At 34.7% G+C, this 19,864-nt stretch overlaps 1 protein-coding gene and 1 long non-coding RNA gene across 2 annotated transcripts; both read right to left on the bottom strand.

Moving 5' to 3' along the window:
* Positions 1-2,987: 2,987 nt before the first annotated feature.
* On the bottom strand, positions 2,988-8,873 carry LOC132178040 (uncharacterized). Its single transcript, XM_059590507.1, is given in 5 exon segments — positions 2,988-3,619; positions 4,438-4,552; positions 5,566-6,918; positions 7,223-7,594; positions 7,597-8,873. Coding segments are annotated over 5 exon segments (2,496 nt in total). The 5' UTR covers positions 8,017-8,873; the 3' UTR covers positions 2,988-3,383.
* A 1,227-nt stretch (positions 8,874-10,100) lies between these two features.
* Positions 10,101-17,397, bottom strand: LOC132178036 (uncharacterized). The gene is made up of 4 exons (XR_009439806.1): positions 17,108-17,397; positions 11,862-12,007; positions 11,692-11,739; positions 10,101-10,469 (listed from the first exon to the last, which is right to left on the bottom strand). It is a non-coding gene; the product is annotated as an uncharacterized LOC132178036 (long non-coding RNA).
* Positions 17,398-19,864: the final 2,467 nt, after the last annotated feature.

Below are 19,864 nucleotides of genomic sequence, written 5' to 3'. Positions count from 1 at the left end.
GAATTTGTAGAACCCATATAGGTGAATGTGTAAATCCTATAAATCTAATGGTTAATTTTTCAAAAAGTTGATGTAAAATTTAATTTGATTAGACAAATAGTAGTTATTAATCGAAATTGATTAATAATGAGCCATTAGACATACTTTAAACCATGCATTGTAACAAATGAGAGAAAACTTAATTGGAGCATAGCTACTTTTGTAATATATCCAACAAACCTTCCATGGAAGCAGGATTCAAGAAATGAGAAGTGACTGCATCTCATTTTACATTGTAAACCTTTCCTCTATAGGAAAAACCTGCCCATTTGCATATTGGCCAGCAGGCATAAAAGCTCAAAGCTGGAAGGTTTAGTGTTGTTTCAAGTTTAGGCTGGGCAGCATCAATTTCTGTTCTGCAATCAGCCGTTCCACAAAAGCCCTAAACACAACTTAACACAGAATTAACATGTTATGTTATGACCAAAAGACCACTTAAACGGTCCTATTTGTTTGATTTTTTCTTTTCATTTTTTTAAGAACTGATCTAAGGATGGATTGAACCGACGCTGCAATATGATATGATAATTGTAAAATAAAAATATAATTTATAACATTGCTCTAAGTTAAATTATGCACATTCTTGAACAGGAACCAAAAGTGTAGAAACCAAAACATTTTAGCTCAGAAGTCACAATTTTACTACAAGGCCTTGTAGATATCACGAATTTGACACTAAATTTTGAGGAAAACATCACAAAACCTCCGTAAACTTTCACTGGTTTTGATACTAGTCCAAAGGTTTAAAAACTATAAATTGAAGGTATTGAACTTTCAATTTCTTTACCCCATTCCGTTAAGATTTTCCATTAAATCGTGTCAAAGTTCTCAAAATACCTATTTTTTTATAAATAAAAATTATTGCAAATGTGTTTTTTTTTTTTTTATTATTATTATTATATATATATATATATATAAACGCTTGAATCTTTACAATTTTATTTTTTATAATTAAAAAATATGATACCCTTAATTAAGAGTCTTTGAACTACAATGGGGTAATTTTAAAACGTGTTGAAATTTATGAGGGTTTATAAAGTTTCTCCTAAATTTTATTAAAAAATCACGTGCATCTTACATGCTATTAACAAAAAGAAACACGTTATTTTTATAAATTGAGTTAGAAAGAAGTTCCTTTAACCTAATTTAAATATTAGAGTTTAATATTATTCAATCGAATTAACTGGATAAGGTGAAGATCCTAGGGTTTAACATTGGGGATTGACTAGGTTAAAGTCCTGCCAATCTTCTCAATTAACGTCGGCAACACCGAAACGGCAAAAAGACGGATGTCGTTGGATTTTACTAGGGGCCTAAATTTAGTAATAATAAATAGCTAAAAACGACAAGAACCCATTCAAGAAGAAGAATGTGGAAGATTTTCTTACGTATATGTTCGTCATACACAATCTTGCTGCATTGGTACGCTAGAATTATCTATTGAGTAAAATAGAAGAAAAAGCAATCCTGCAATCATAGATCTATTTTATTTTATTTTTATTTTTTTTAATATAATTGTAGATGAACATTTGCCAAGGACATATGAGGGACCAATGAGGTGAGTTTTTGTCTATTTTTTTAGAAAACAATATCTATATAAGATTAGTAGAATACCAGGATGAGCCGTACTATTCCTTTAGGGTGAATATTATTATTTTTTAAAAAATATGAGGGACCAGTGGAGTGAGTTTTTATTTGTTTTTTTAGCAAACAATATCATTATAAGATTAGGAGAATACCAGGATGAACCGTAGTATTCCTCTTTTGGAAAAAAAAAAAAAAAAATGTTATAGTTTTCAAACTCATCTTCAATTCAGTTTTATGATCCCCATTTATTGAAGCCAGCCTAACTTAGAAAATGACTCTCTCATGTTCTATTTTTGAAATTAGGGGGAAAATACAAGCATACAACATATATATTACAAAATGTCATTTTTCTACAAAATCTTCTCTTCCATAAATACTTTTTCTAAGAATCCAAATGAAGGGTAGTACCTTTTCATTAAAGTTATTTTAGAGAATAGTCGTATCTACTCTATCTATGGTGAATTTCATATTATTAGTGCGGAATGCAAAGTTGGTCTAAAAAAGGGGGAAGCTGAAAATTGGGCGATTTTAGAAATGGAAATATGAAGGAGAAGAAATAGAATGTGGTTTTAGAAAAGGGAAGATGAGAGAAGGTTGGAATTGGGTGAGAATTGGAAGAGAAACTCTAAACATCATTTTCTTGTCCTTCTCGCATCCAACTTTTTTAAAAATTAATTATTTAATCCATATAGGTGAATCTGTAAATCTTACAAATTTAATAGTTGATTTTTTAAAAATTGGATGGAAAAATGATATGAGAAGGCAAATAACAGTTCTTAAATGAAAATGCTAGGGGTTCTTCTTATGTCCTCCTAATTGTGATATGACTTTCAAAATTATCATTAGTAACTTTTAATCTATTGGTGATTTTAAAAGTTACATCACAGTTGAGAAAACACCAAAAAAACACTAAAAAAACACTTAGCATTTTCCGTTCTTGAATGGGAATTGATTAATAATGAGCCATGTGACATGATGCTTCAAACCATGAGAGAAAACTTAATGGAGCAGAGCTACTTTTGTAATATATCCAACAAAACTTCCATGGAAACAGGCTTCAAGAAATGAGAAGTGTCTGCATCACGTTTTACATTGTAAACAACCTTTTCCTATAGGAAAAACCTGCCCATTTACATACTGGGCCTGCAGGCGAAGAAGCTATATAAGCTGGAAGCTTAGTGTTGTTTCCAGTTAGGCTGGGCAGCATCAATTTCTGGTCTGCAATCAGCAGTTCCACAAAAGCATTAAACGCATGAAACCAACACAAAATTAACATGATAAAACCAGAAGAGCAATTCATTATCAAACCATCCTATTGGTTTGATTTTTTCTTTTCTTTTTTTTAAGAACTGATCTAAGAATGGATTGAACAAACACTGTAATTAGATACGATAATTGTAAAATAAAAATATAATTTCTAACATTACTCTAAGTTAAATTATGCACATTCTTGAACAGGAACTCTCCAGCATGGCCTAAGGCTCAAATTTTGTTTTTTGTTTTTTCTTTTTCCTGTATTTACTTTTTTTCATTTTCTCCCTAAGGAAATCAACTAAACCCCCGCTTATACATGTTTGGTGTGAACATATGACAATACAGAATGTACATCCAATCAAAACCTATACAAAGTTACAATATTTCATGGGCAGTCTTCCTGACGACTTCAAAAACAGCCATGGGGCTGCAATGCTTCCTGTAATTGAAAGAAGATAAAAAAAATCCGCCATTTCCATTAGCATCAGGAACACCGACACCCGTCAATCAAGAAAATAACTGCTAGTAGCATCAGGTGATTCACCAACTCTTGCTGCTTCGGCAATTCGAATCGCCATCATGGCTCTGTAAGTCGCTAAATCTGCATTCTCCATGAGAAACTGTGCCCTTTTACGTTTGCGAATGGCCAAGTCCATGTAGTTGTTTGCTGAGGCATTAGCTTCTTCAACTTTAAGCATGGCATTCTTTTCTTCAAAAGCATCTTGTTCAGCAGCAATTGCTGTACATCAATAGAAGATGGAAATACATTTGTTAACACTCAAATGCTTAAGACATACTCACTAAAACACGATTTCGTTACCAATTTTCAATGCGGTTTTTTCATCTTTACTAATCACAAACTTGCATCAAGAGATATTAGCAGGAAAGATTTAAACAAGATATCTAGAGTAATTCAACAGCTTAATGATAAGTGATTCGATTTAGAGTAATTCAACAGCTTATAATTAAGCTTAATAAAATTCAAAATTGAAGAAATTAAATAAATAAATCAAGCCAAAACAACTATAACAACCAAAACTAGACCAAATTCAAGAACGTGACAATGATGCCTTGCTATTTGTTTCCCTCTGATGATAAAAGAGTCCCGCAAGTCACCATGAAGTGTGTTGGACTATTGGATCATAGTTGATAATTGTAATTAAATTTCCAAAGCAATTGGTACACTCTTCAGTGAGACAATTTCTAACAATCAATTATACCTCAAAACGATTGAACAAATTCATTAACCAAGAGTTTCTTATGCTGTTTTTCCTTAAATTTAACCCTTTTTTTATTTTATTTTTTATTTTTTTTATGAATCTTCAATTTAACAAACATCATAAAGTTAAGCATGCCAATTTATAACATAAAATTGCATACTTGCAAAACATTCTCAGCAGCATATATATCAAATAAATTAGTGCCAACAAACACCTTGCAATGTAATTTAATTATAAACAAAAATTAATCCTCACTCAACACCCTAACTTTCTCTTTTCACCTCTATAGATAGACAAATTTACGCAGGTACTGGAATGTTAAAAATGTATAACTTACCTTGCAAGACACTTGGTGGTTTGCCTCTTCCAAATTGGCTTGGCTGTCTTTTGAATGATCTCCTCTTCCGGAATAATGGCTTGGGGATCACCGGAGGCCTCTTTGCTTGATGACCCTATTGGAAATATCATCCACACTAATCAGATAACCAAGTGAACAGCAATTTAAAATATCATTACGAGCTTAAATTGGCATGTGTACACCACAGAGAGAGGACCTTAAGAAGAAAAATGGAAGAGCAAGTGTAGGAAAAGTAAAGGGGCAGAGGATCTCTCTTGAATTACACTAATATAAGAATTCCAAATGCCCCTGCTTGACACACAATAAAATATCTTTCAGCTCTTCTAGATTTCTTGACTTGAAGAAAGTGAAAGCACTCAGCTGGCTTATGCAACATCCATTCGCTACAGACTGGACCAAGTTCATGAAACCACACCAGTAAAGTAGATCAAAAGAGCAACAGGACTTGAGTATATTTAACACTAAATTTCCCAAGAGCACATCTCAAATGAGGCATGCTAGATAATATTGAAGATCTCACATGCCAGTTGCTCAACTAGCATGAACTTTTTATTTTCAAAAACGAATGGGCAGTTATGGTTAAGGTTCATCTTTTATCAAAGATTTTCCATTTTTATGTTCCTCATTTAAGCATTCCACAAAAAAAAAAAGGATAAAATAACTACATTCTGCCATCAGAAGCTCAACTTTGATCCAAGCCAAAAGTGAACCTTTGTTAGGATTACTACATAAATTTACAAACTCCCCTCCCCCCAACAATAAAATAAAAGAGAGAGAGAGAGAGAGAGAGAGAGAGAGAAATATGAGCATAAGAAACATTGCCTTTAAGCAGCTGAAACATGATACAATTTACTTGGATATAGTTGCCAATATACACATTATAACATTCTGCTATCATACAATAACACAAAATTCTACTACCATAGAACGGTACAAATAGAACCTCTTCTTCTAATACAACTGTAATATTCTTCTCATATCTAACAACAAACCGAATAACCCATGCCCAAAATAAATAACTTGGACAAAGCAAATGTGCCAAAAAAAACTAAAATTGAAAATATTGCCAGCATGAAATGAGATATTTGAAACATAATAGTGCTTTACCTGGAAAATCCTAACCAGCGCTGCTCGTTTTTGCTTCCGTTTCTTCATCCAGTAATTATACACGGCTTCTACTACTTCACTCCTACCCATATCTGGGCAAAGATTAGCAGCTGCCTTCTCATCAGGGAGATCATCTGGACTAAAATAATAAGCCTTCTCAAATGCATCAACCATCAACTCAAAAGTATTCTCAGAAACATGCTGATGAAGCTCAATCTCTGTAAAATTCTCCTTATTGAATTTCTCTAGCCACTTCTCATCTTCAGAATCCATGTCGTAGTTTGCAGTGCTCCTCGCCATAGCTCTAGACACCTCATCATCTTTGACAGAGATATATGAATCAGGTCTCAAAAAGGTAGTGGTATTGCCATACCAATAGTCTGAGACTTCAAGAACTCCAGGGACCGGGATGTGCTTAACAATTGGAGCTAGCATATTTCGATCTGAACATTCCTTGTAAAGATCCTTGAAAAATTGCCAGTCCAGTCGATTGGGAAACTCTAGCTTCCAACCATTATCCAAACTCCACGTTATTGCATGGGTGACTCGGTTGCAAGAACAGGGCCTCATAATTTTTTCAGCCTTTAGGGTACATCTTGTTAATCCATCTTTCTTGACTGCAAGAAGCCACTCCCTTGAATCATAGCCTTCTAACATGACATTAGCACCTTCTTCCCGGTAACACTTGTCTGCCTCAATAACCAATATATTTGCAGAGCAGCAAGATGAGTCTACATCCTGCCTTGATGCGAATAAAGTAGAACTGACATCGTTGATTTGTTGTGCAGAGCTCCTCTGAACTGAACTCCTTAGCTTACTATTAGACATCACAGAAGACAAAGGCATGCCACTTCTCCTATTACTGGCTGCATCCGAGGCTAAGGCTAGTGAAGGATTTCTAGCTCTCCTTCTCCTCAGTGAACTCCTCCTCTTCCGAATACCACGATAATTTAATGCATTCCTGTATTGCGTCCGACGGGCTAATTTCGAAGCTCTAACAGATGGGTGTAAGTGTGCCCTGCTCTCTGTACTAAGAACTTCATGTACCATGTTTTTGCATTCAGAAGGATCTACAACCGAGGCAATGCATTCAGACAGATCTCTCTCAAAAGGAATGCATACACGGTGTTCTTCGCTCTCGTCTTCTTCACTGTCGGTCAACATGTCACCATCCGTATCCCCATCAATCGAATTATTTACAACAAATGGCCTACACTGAAACCTCAGAAGCATCCTGTAATGCATGTACATAAAACACAGAGGAACTGCAGAAAAATCCACAGAAAACAAGGGTATATTCTGCATGGCCCCAAAAAAATTGCAGATCCCAGAGCCACTACTGATAGGAGGATCCTGAAAGAACATTCAAAACACAAAAACAAATAAACATAACATCATATTACAAAAAAGAAAAATAACATCATTCAATACAAATTCCAACCAATTTTACTCATATTATTATTATTTTTTTAAAAAAAAAAAAAAAATTGTAGTGTTAAATTTCAAATGTTCGGTTCATAATTCGACCCAAACTTCCACATTAACAAGAATGCAGTTACTTTTTTCATGAAAAATCCAAGTACTTATCTTTAAATTGAAGAACTAATTACCCAACAAAAAATGAAGTTACTTGTATATCATACCAGCAACTACTTACCCGAAAAAACTGAATTCCACACGAGTTGTAAACACCAGCAATCGGGTCCGAGCACAAGAACGAAGAAAGCTGAGTCAGGCTCAGCTCGGCCCTCCTCATGTAACTCAAAACCCAATACAAAAAACATCCTACGAACTCACCACCACCACAAACAACAAGCACCGGACGTGCCAGAGGCACCACCAACCCCCCACCACCACCATCAACCTTCCTTCGCTGCCGCCGAACGAATCGAATCCCATACATTCTATCCGAATCCCCAGAAGAAAACCCGCCACCACGTGGAACAACATATCTCTTCCTCTTCCTATTATACACAATCCCAAACAACTTGTCCACGCCATCGCTCACCTTCCTCGTACTTTTCCTCACTGTCGGAACCTCTGTTTTGCGATCATCAGCACCTGCGTGGAATGCCGCGACTCTTTTGCCGCCACCGCCCAGGCAGGCTTCTTGCACCCGAGACCGTCTCCGTTCCCGGGGTTCTTCACAAGCTTGAACCAGTCGTCACCGGACTCCGGCCACAGTCGCCGCCCTGAACGGAGCACCCTGGCTCCGCCGTCCACGCCCTTCACCACCCCGAACACCCTCGTCGTCCGCCTCATCCCCACGGACGGCATTGCCACCCGGTTTCCGACCGAAAACTCGGCACGCCTCGTCGATCGACTCCTCCTCCCCCTCAACTCACCAAGTCCCCGTGTAAACCTCCGAGTCGACTCAGCCCCAAACACAAACCTGGACCCCGTCTCAGACTCCGACTCCGACCCTGACTTCTTAGCAAACACTGATTTCATAACCCAAAGAAAACGTGTACGAAATTCTCGGAAACCGAAACGCCTGTAGACTCGCCATTTTCTACGAGTTCCAGACTTGGACTGAACCGACTCGGATCCAGACCCAAATAGATATACAAATATCTTCTTACTATAACTTAAAAAGACACAAAAAGAAAGAAAAAGAAAGCAATAATACCATAGCGATCAACTCAGATTCAGAAACAACGAGAGACAGAGAGAGACAGAGAGACAGAGAGACAACGATAAATTAAGAAAATAAATAAATACGAAAAAAAAAATTGAAAATCAAAAAGAAAAAAAAAAAGAAGAAATTAAACCTCAGAGAACAAGATCTAAAGCGCGCGCGAGAGAGAAAAAGGATCGGAGAGTTATGGGGGTTTCACGAGGTTCATGTGAGAGAGAGAGGGGGACTGAGGTGGCGCTGTGGGCTAGGGTTTATGAAAAAAACCACTAGGGGGCAGGGGAAAGGGTAACCACTAACAACTACGCCGACTAATAGGAGCCGTTAGATTGGAGGAAGGGACGGTTCGGATCGGTTCGGCCCGAAGTTTAGTTCGATGGCTCCAAAGACCCACCAAGAGAGCGTTTCAGCCTTTTAGGTTTATTAAAGAGCGACAGACAGACACAGAGAGAGAGAGAGAGAGAGAGAGAGTGTGGATATTTTAAGAATCGCAGAGGGGTCTATTTTTACGAAAAGACGAAAATGGGCTTCGTTTTGATGGTGGGAATAACGGGCGTGAGGGGTTTTTCGTCCGTCTAAAATCGGGCGGTAAAAGGGGGTTGTACAGTTGTAAATCTTGAAAGGGTAAAAGTAAAAACCAGAAAAGGTAGTGAATTCCACAACAACCTTCTCGTCTTTTTTTTTTTTTCAATGAATTGGATAACAACGTTACAACTTACAAAGGGAGGGAAAATATAAGTTCTTAAAAAAAAATAAAAAAAAAAGCCAATTATAGTATTTATCTTCATTTATTTGAACCAGCTGAGCTGGGAGAGAACATGATGCATGTTTTCACGTGTTAAATAGATATGTAATTCAATGTAAACCGCTAAATACAACAAAATAAAATCTTAATCATAAAATAGTTTCTTTCCATTTGAAATTTATTCAACAAAAAACCTTAATAAAAATAGCAGTATCTTTCATCTCAAAAAGTTTATTATTGAGCTAACGATCTCATCAAATAGTCGACCTTCTTTGATTTTCTATTTTTATAAAGAAAAATGTTATATATCACATTTTTATCTCACGATATTAGCGCAGCAGTCCCAACAAACATTTACATTTTAATAATGACTAATCCAATAGCTTGTTGAGATTACCAAGTCAACATTGTGATATAATTGTAAATAAAAATGTTGTTTAATAACATTACTCTTTTATAAATCTTTCTTTTATTTTTCTTCTCGAGGTATCACACATAGCAACAAAAAATATATATGGAGGTATTAAATTCCAAAATTGTACAATCCAAATAAAAAAAAAAAAAAGGGAAAGGGATCCATATTGGGAAGGTCTAAGGCTCCTTAGCTTTGTATTTTTCACCATTCAAAGTCTTCCTCCAAACTCGGTTGGAAAATTTTTTTTCAACTTATTCTATAAAAATAACATGCGCCACTTTTCATGTAATAAACACTTTTTTTTTTTTTTAATAACATGTAAAAAACACATGCTTTTTGAATAAAATTTCTTTCAATTTTATCCTTGTAATTAAAACAAGCATGTACTTCTTAAACACATGTCATTTTTAAAGAATATGTTGGAAAAATTCTCTCCCACTCAGTTTAGAAGAAAACTCTGTCTTTTAAATTCATAAAAAGCTATACAATTTGCGTTTACATTTTTAAATAAAAAATAAGGAATAAAAATTGAGGAAAATACAACTACCTCCACAGAAGCATCTTCCAATTAGCACAACAGTATTTTAATAATAGCAAGAAAAATCATGGGAAGAGAAGAATGTATTATATATATATATATTTATTTATTTATTTATTGTGTTTCTCATGGAAGTCAAAAGTTGCAAAGGTATTTTAAAAAAAAATTAAAAAAAAAAATTAATTAAAAACAAAAATGCAAGGGTTAAAGACTACTTTAAAGCGGGAAAGCGTGGCCAAATAATATTCTACCCACTTTCATGCAAAGTCATGCCATTGTCACATCGCAAAGAAATAATTAAACACTCTCCTGCCCACTCATCTTTTCCAGACAAGATCTGGCAGCAAAGTGGCATAATTCCAACCATTTGTTGGAACACCGGTAGCAATTTAAAAAGTAAATGTAAAGAGTATTTATCGAATCTACCTGTCTCAACAAATAGGCAGGATATCCGAGACCTATTCAGCAGATGGATCATATAGGTTTTCTCATATTCGCTGCCCGGAATACAAGCAATTTGTACAGCAAAATTGTTATGATCTATATAGGAATAGGAGTAGACCTCAAGAGTCTTTGTGGAAAAATAAAAAATGGGGACAAGAAACAACAAACATCAGCAACACAAGAAGAAGTCTTAGATAACTATAGAATGGAATTTCAACAAATGGAAACACATAAACGTAGAAACTCAATTGCATGTTGGTAAAGGTTTTTAGATATACAGTGGCCTGTGCTAACATCTAAAAGACTATAAACATTTGTCATTATCACTTTTCTTTGCTCCCTTTTGTAATCTATATATATATATATATATATATATATATATATATATATATATATAATTGAGAGTTACTTTTTGGTTTAAATATGGGTTCCTGAGTTATCTTCTGAATCAATAAAAGTTTGTTCAGTTCATATTGATGGCAGGCACTTTTTTTTTTTTTAAGGAACAATTATATAAAGGAAAAACAGAGGGCCTAGGTAAGTAATCAAAATTAGTACTAACAAGTTTCTTTCAAATGAACCATCTTGAAAATGCTCAAGCCATTTCTTGTCCACCAACTGTATTCCCTATGGATCTCCCAGAAGACAAGTATTTGAAGGTGCAATCCGTGGCAAAGTTCTATTTTTCTTCATATATCAACTGATATACCTATCGTCAACAAAACTCCCAACCAAAGAGGAAAAAACAAAACGGATTGCCTGGAATCTGAGTGCTGGGACATCCTTCAAGTATTAGGACCCAAGATCTAATAGGTCACACCTAAGAGATTGCAATGGTGGTTGGAGAAATTAAACAGACTCAAAATTATTTCATGATAAGTAAAAAAGAACCTATAGTGTGTTTATCTATACAACATCTGAACCTATGACTTGTCCTAACCTCAGCCCACCAATTTGCAACCATAGTAAAAACCTAAAACTGCATACACATGCACTCCCGTGCATGGATCCACATGCTCACCTATAAACCCAATCATTTAGCACCACCAAATCAAGGTACAATTTTACTCTGAGAATTCCCCTTTCTCTTGTAAATGCCCTAACATAGAGTGCCACAATCCACAGTACATAAGTAGAGAAATGCAAGCATATTTGGCCATCCAAAAGATTCCACGTTTTGTGTTCTATGTTTTATGGGCATCCAAGATATTAGGGTGGGAAGTCACATATTTACTGAGAATAATCTGTGGATTCATCAGGCATTCTCTTAAAATGATTAATAAGCTCAATGTAAGAGTAAAATTGAGCTGCTTTCGATGAAAATGAAATTAAACTTCCCATTAACTTACAGTATTGGAGTCCTCCCCTTCATGAAATTCCATGTAATGAATGATAATCTGTGGATTCATCAAGAATTCTCCTCAATCGATGATTAATTTAGTGTAAGAGAAAATTAAGTTGCTTCCATATGGTAAATAAAATTGATTTGAATTGAAATTAAACTTTGTCATTGACTTACAGCATTGGAGGAGTTCCCCTCTGATTAAATGCCATCAAACATGCAAATTTAAGCTGCTGTTACTTCAACTCTTGGTCCAATTTTCTTTAGTGCCTGAAGGACAGCGAACCTTCTTTTCTTTTTCCTTTTCCTACTCATCTTCCTCACTGCACCACGCATTTCAAGGATGCTAACATAAATATGTGGCAAATTGATTATGTAGTTAACTGCAGAAGCATTTGAAATTTCAAAATACCAGGAAACAAAGAATTTTAAAGAAATTGAAACACACAATTGTTTCAGCAAGGAATATGCATGAGTCGTATATCTTCTGATGGCTTGAGACATATTAATAAAACCAAGTTTTCCAGTTTGGTTCAAAATAACGCCTTGCTGTATAGTTGGTTGGTCTGATAAATTTGGTGTTTTCTCAAGAATCAGCAACATCAACTATCATTGAACAGAGACCAAGTATAAACATGTCATCAAATATAACAAACTAGGGAAAGTGCTAGCCACATCTGCGCTATCACTTTCAAATGACTAGTTAATTTGAAGCTTCCTTATATTCATTTGTAAAGACCAGTTTTACCTATCAAATAACCAATGTGGAACTTAGCACCCATAAATATCTTTCTATAAACCACCAAATCTAAGTGAGCAACTCCTCTTCCTAATATGAGACCGAGATGTTATAAACTCTCCCACTTAAACCCCTAATGTAAGGGTCAGGGTCACGTCATGTGATGCTGTCAGTACCACATAGCATTAATAGATGACTCTGATACCATTTAAATGACCAACGAAAAAGCGCTAGCCACCTATGCGCTATCGCTCCCAAAATGATTAGTCAATTTGAAGCTTCCTTAGAACCACTTATAAAGACCAGTTTCACCTAACAAGTAACTAATGTGGAACTTAGCACCCATGCATATCTTTTTATAAATCACCCACTCTATGTGAGCTACTCCTCTTCTCAATATGAGAACCGAGATGTTACATAAAAGATATGTTTCCTTCAAAGAGAGCTAGATGTGATGTAACAATACAAATGGTATTACATGTACAAGCTTAAGCGAAGAGAAGATACTCGATAGTCTTTTCAAGAAAGTTTAACCAGAAAGATCGTAAATGTGGTAAAGGTTTTGAGATGGCCTGAACTAACGGCCAAGGTTGCAGGTCGTTATGAGTTGTTTCAAGTGTTCAGAATGTATATCTACATTTGCAGTCAAAAAATCTATCTACATCCAACTTTACTTAATTCTTGCAGTTTCTTAGAATAAAGAAGTAAATTTTTTGAAAGTACAACTAACATATTTATCACAACATACAAGTAGCCAGCTTTGGCATCAGTTCAGCTCTGAGGCCCAATCTCAAATTTCAATAATATTATCAGCAAGATAATCAAGAAATTGAAAACATTTGGTCAAAAAATTTCATGTATTTACTGAATTAAGTCAAGATCAAAAGAACTACAAACTCCATGGAAGGATTTTCAGTAAAATATAAATGAATAACCTATCCTTTTAATTAGTCTCTCCAAACAAAATAAAGAAGAAATGGAGAGAGATGGTATTGCAGGACTAGAATTAAATTTTTTATGAGAACACTTTTCAAGATAAAGTAGCTGGCCTTATAATTTAAATGTTTCCTCTTTGTACTGTTCCCCCACCTGATTGAATTCTGATATGCCTTGAGTTTTCTAGTAAAGCTTAGTCTCCGTGCTCAGTTTAGGGATCTCGACCTGGTTTCCCATGGAGGATATTGCACCTTTATAAGAGAAAACGCTCCTCTGTTTCACAACCTTTGAAGAATTTGCTATTATAAGGCCAGGAATTTACTCAAGAAGAGGAAGATGGAGCAGGAGGGTAGGAGAAATTTTTTGCACAATAGATATCTGATTAGATTTAATAAATTTATTCTTAATTTATACCACATGCGGCTACAACTTCTTCTACTCAAAAGAAAATCTACATTACACGTGAGCTTTAGAAGGAAAATAGGTAGTAATTTATCTAAAATATTTGTTTGGCCCCCACAAGTTTTAGAAGGAAAATAGAAAATAAATCAATATATTTTATTTACAAGTTTGTTTGGCCTCTGCAAAAAGTCTACCCCAACAATTGAAAGAGATACTAAACCTGGGGATTGAAAGAATTCCCTCCCAGCCCAACTGCTACAATTTTTGTTAAAGCTTGTTTTTACTACCAGTTAAATGTTAATAAACACATGCTATAAGCAAGAGAGATTTAGTGATGTTTTAGGCCAGTAGTAGTCAGAAATTGGGATTCTCAACAGGTTGATGGCATTTTAATGGGTATGGTGCAGCTTTGATACAAACAATAAGTATGAAAAGACTCTAAGAAATGGGATCAAAAGAAGAAAATTAAAGAGAGAGAGAGAGAGAGAGAGACTAAAATCCTGGATTTCCCCAGCACTAACGTTAGGGAGAAAAGGCAGACCTTTTGGGCAAACTTTGAAGTCACAGTCTTAAAGAGACTTTTATTTTTATAATTGTATTCTACTCTAATCCTTAGACAGTCTCAATATCAGTTACGGTCGTAGCCTAATATAACTTCTGTAAATATGAGTGTACACACATCACAGTCGCAGTCCTGGCAAAAACTTAATGGGAGGATATGCTTTGTTATTTTGTCTTTAACCAAATCACTTCTTTTTTTTTTTTTTTTGATGAGTAAAAATCACTTCTTCTTTTCTTCAGTATTTATATCCTTCAATATCCATCATTCCTGACCTCCTAACCCTTTTTGATAGACAAATACACAAGTCACACACTTGTGGAGAGAGATGCCCGTTTGGTCCAAAAGTTAGCATATTTTTAACAAACCTAAACTCAATATCAATTCAACATTTCAACATAAATAACTTTGAAAATCTTACCTCACAACAAACTTAAGTAAAAATATTTATAAAGTTGCAAACATGCTAACAGAAAGAGACAATAATGGAAACTGTATCACTCTAATGTAACGAAAAAATGGCCTGCTATCATAACATAAATAATACATACTTTAAAAACAGAACATAACAAAATAAATTCAATTAATATTATAATATATAGTCCAAAGGAATGCGACTAAGGAAACAAATAAATGACCCTAAACTCATGTATGCAGGCGCTAGCATAGGTCCATTTCATGTATACCCTATGCCAGCCTGACAATATTACCCAAAAACATAGGCTTCAATATCAAAAGTTTCAGCCATATATGATGAATCTTAGGAGCTAGACTTTCATTTTATCTTTTTCTACCTAATAAAAAATTAAATACCTATGACAAGAAAGAGTAAGATCCTCCAAAGGCCAGAACTAGTAGAATGAAATTCTTCTGCTAAAATCCAAGAAGTCTACAAGAGAAGGGATCATCACTTCACACGGTTATCTTAATAACTCATACCTCCATTCATATAAATTATATGGTCTCAACAATGCTGAAATCCTCTCCCTGAGTGCTAGTAATTATCAAAAGATTGGCTCATTACCAGAACAATGCCAAATCACTATGATACAATGCATGATCCATATTGTTGAGGAGATTTTAATCAAATTGTTATGGTGGGTTACACAGCAGGGGCAGCCTTCACATAGCAAAACTTCCCCTAGCATGGGTTGAGCTCAAAGACCTCCCACTTAGTTAAAGGGGAAGGTAACAATCTGCTACAAGGACAAATGGTAATATTGATCAATCTTAGAGCCCTTATGCTTCAATAGCTAGATGAAAATTGATTATCTTCTTCAGAAACTGATATGACCAATGTTCTTCAAGTTTAGTATTTTTTATGTTCCCTTAAGAAAGACCAGCAAAATGTGACAAATATCCAAACCCCCTTTCGACAAATTTCATATATGTACAAATGATAACAATAACCTTATAATCTCATTATTTTCTTTGAGAACCTCTATAGTGCAACTCCCAAGGAAGTAATACATTTTATAAACCAAGATAACTAAATAAGACTAAATTCTGTAGGTTTATTCTTGCTAGGTAAATATATAACTCACCACCTGCATGGGAATGCACCCATGAATTCACCTTTCACCCCCTCTGTGAGGAGATGCCATTTGATCCTGGGACCATTGGCTACATTCTCTAGGTTTATTGACAAAACAATTGTGTACGCTCAACCACAAGAAGTATCTGGTCCCTAGAAGCAACATGGTCATGCAATAACTTGCTGAGGATAAGAAAAACCTATATTAACAAACTCCCAGTATATGCCAAATATTGAAAAAAGAATGAAGAATAATACTTTATTCCTTTCACTTTTTAGTTTTACCTTTTTTTGGTCCGCCAGAAGGATTAAAATCCAAAATTCGATAACAATCCAACAACACTAAAAGCTATTCTTTGATGGTTTTGGCAAAAATGAAGCAACAAATATTTGCTACATTTGGATTCTCGGCCCAATTAGTAGGGATCCAGACCAGATGCAGTATGCCTAGGCAAATGCAGCAAACTGTGCTAGATCAGCTAAATGATTCTGTGGAAAAGATCTCCAATGAGCAATATTCACTGCCTTACTATTGTCAAGAAACTTTTCACCATATATATCTGCATCACTATCAGGACGCATAGAAACAAGAAACACTCTTGATTATAGCCCACCTCCAGCAAAACAAAACACCTAATTGGCCACCCCATTTTAACTAACGAAGGAAAGTAGGAAAATCTATTGATAAACACATGTGGTACAAGTATTGGATGTGAAAATTAAAAGCTACCCATTTTTTGATGGCAATGGAAAGAAAAATTGTACTCCTCTCTTAGACATAGCAGCAACTCTCTCCCAAAAAAGACAGAAACCCTTGCCATACAATGACTGACCTAAAAGACGATTCAATCATCTAATTTTAGGATTATGCATCAACTAATCACGTTAAAAAAAATAAAAAAATAAAATCCACCATGCTTATCACAAGAAGCAAACTTGGTTAGTCCCATAAACCATCACATGGGTTTTCACCAATGACAAGGATCAACTACAAAACAGATTGTCCAAACCAACGTTTTCAAGGTCCACTGTAACTCACAGTTATCAAAACAACAAACATACGCAGTATGAGCAATTTTCAATCATAGATTTTCACACCCAATAGACCAAAACTCGAACCCTCTTAAACTAGAATCCTAACAGAGCCGACATTCTAAGCAATTGAATAACACAAAGCTCTTGCAAATATTATTTATCAATTCAACATCAAACGAAAGCAACAAAATTACTTAAGGAATCGTCAAAGGGTCTACCTCAAGCTTCAATTGAAAAGGTCATGTAAGCACTCCAATGAGCCTGCAAAATATCAAACCCATGTTTCAGAAACAACGCCGGTCAAAATTGAACAAGCATTGGCCTGTTTAGTTGGACTGAACCCTGTAAAAAAGGTGGGGAATTTGCAGGGAATTGGCGTGTGCTGAGGGCAACAAGAGTCCTCTTGGGACAGAGATAACAACCCAATAGACTTCGTGTCCCGAATTTCAGAATAGATAGAAGAGAATGCAATTTAAGAAAAGAATAAATAAATAAATAAAGGGAATTATGCAGGCCTGATTAGGGCCTCAAAGAATCAGGCCCGAAGAAACAAGCAAAACTCAAACATAATAATACACTATTTACATGTTCTTGTAGCACATGGGACAGATTAATTTTACAGTGACAATCATTATTAAATTTTGAATAGATTAATTTATATATTTTATATTAATGATAATTTTTATTGTCATATAAAAAACTAAGCATTTGTGAGTAACCACATATATCTAGCATTTCTCATATATATGTGTACATATTTGAGCTGAAATTATTTAACTTTATAGGTAATGTCATAATTTGGAGATAAAGTAATAAAATATTAAACTATTCTTTTTAATTTTTTTTTTAGTAATTAAACAACTAATTATTAGAATTGATTTAGGGTGTGAACGAAAATTTAGTTTATTTTATTTATACGAAAAATGAATAATTTGATGGAACAATGAATTTGTATTATTGGAATATTGGTTTAAGTGTTCATTTTGGTTCATTTTAGGATTAATTATGAGGCTTAAAGTGTAGATAATTGGAGATTTTGGTTTCTAGAATTGTGTCATTAAAGAATTATTTCTGAATGTGTGATTATAATTGCGTTTACGAGTCCCCAAGAGGTAGCTTAATCGACTGGGACCACGCTTAAATAAAGCGGAGGTCACTAGTTCGAATCTCCCTCCTTCCTCTTATGCGAACATGTCAAAAAAAAAATTGCATTTACGTGCTCACAAGGCAAGTAGAATTTTTAATCTGATTTTCACTCACCCAACTGCAAAATTTGAAATAAAACATGTTTGGTTTTTAGTGTGGTGGCAAATTCAATGTCAAACCATTGTATATGGGTTATATAATGTTTATTTTTTTAGAATTAAGGGTTAAGTTGGCTTGCCCCTAAAGTGAGCCTAACTTTGATATCAATTGAAAATATATAGATTCGCCCTAATCATTTTCTTTTAGTGGAAGGCTTGCCCCAAAAGTGGGGTTTTTTTTTTTTTTTTTGAAAAAAAAAAAAAAAAAGAGTTATTGAAAAGTTTCCGCTTCGTTCTTAAAATTTTTATGCGAATTTTCTTTTATGCTTTCTTGAATTTTGGTATTTACACATGTAATGTTTGGATTAAAATTTGAAAACTTTGCTAATATGGATTTTGTGATAAGATTGAGATATTTGTGTGCTTTATTAAGGATTAGGGCCTATATTTTTCAATTGGTATCAAAGTTAGGCTTACTTTGTTAGGTTAGTTGATCTCCTCCTGCTTTGTGCATGACCAACTCTATCATATGAGATTTTAAAAATCATTTCCCTTCAACCCTCTATAGTGCTTCCAGTTTCTTTGTTTTTTGCTTGAGGATCATACATATTAGCTATTGCTCAATCAAGTCGTTCATTCCTCCATGTGAATGTAGGCCCTTTAATCCTAAATCACATAATTGACATTCCTCCGAAGCTCTTATAAACATGTCTATTTTTCCTTTCTAGTCTCGATGTTCAACTATATTTCTCTGCCATTACCAATAAGCCTCTTCAAAGATTGAGCACAAAGCCAAACACCATGTTGCTTGCTCGATTCATTACCCTTTCAGTGCATATTCAACGTAAATATGATCTAGCAGTGTTAGTTATAGTGATATGAAAGTTAATTATAAAAAGAAGTCAGCGTACTATTAAGTTAGTTTCAATTAATTAGAATGAACGTATATCATTCAATTGATTCATTGTATAAATACACGGATTATATAATATTGATTCACTCAATACAAGAGAAACAACTTTCTCCCCAAACTACTCTCTCATCTTGGCTACACTTTATCCTTGTTTTCATCCTTTGTTCATCCCTGTTGTCCATTTCCATGTGTGATTCACACGAAAATCTTCTTGGAGGCTTGGTGAGTTGAAGAGAAGAGGAACATGGTAGGTAGCCATCCCAGCACCAGGATGATCGGCTAATTCTGTAATAGGGCATTGATGTAGGCCTTTCCAAGTAACAATGGTTTAATTATATTTTAATTTGGGTTTTTCTATATGTATGATGGTTGTATAACTGTAAGAGTTGATCTTAATGTTTATATTCAATCATTATGAAATTATTCTTTTGTCTTACAAAGTCTTTTTATATTAATTGAATTCAATCCTTCATATTTTATGTGACTATATGAATGATTGTTATACAACGGTTTTAACTGACACACGATCAAGATGGTTAGATAGGCCATGCATAGGGAAGATGAATTGTACTCTACCATAGTTTAGTGTAATTTAGGTAGACAGTTCGTACCAACCGAAGATGGGTTATACTATTCCCTTGATTGTGTGTAGCCTATTAAGGAATTAGATAGTCCATACCTAGGGAAGACGGATCGTACTACATTTTAGTGGTTAGGTGAACGGTTCATGCAAACCGAAGATAGATTATACTTATTTTTTAATGATGATATTTTCTTGACCACTCGAGTGAGATGAGCCCTATATCATGCATAATATG

Source organism: Corylus avellana, chromosome ca1, assembly GCF_901000735.1.
Source record: "Corylus avellana chromosome ca1, CavTom2PMs-1.0".
In the NCBI taxonomy this organism is placed as follows: domain Eukaryota; kingdom Viridiplantae; phylum Streptophyta; class Magnoliopsida; order Fagales; family Betulaceae; genus Corylus; species Corylus avellana.
The sequence above is the reverse complement of the archived record's forward strand: the minus strand, read 5'-3'. Positions and strand labels throughout refer to the sequence as shown.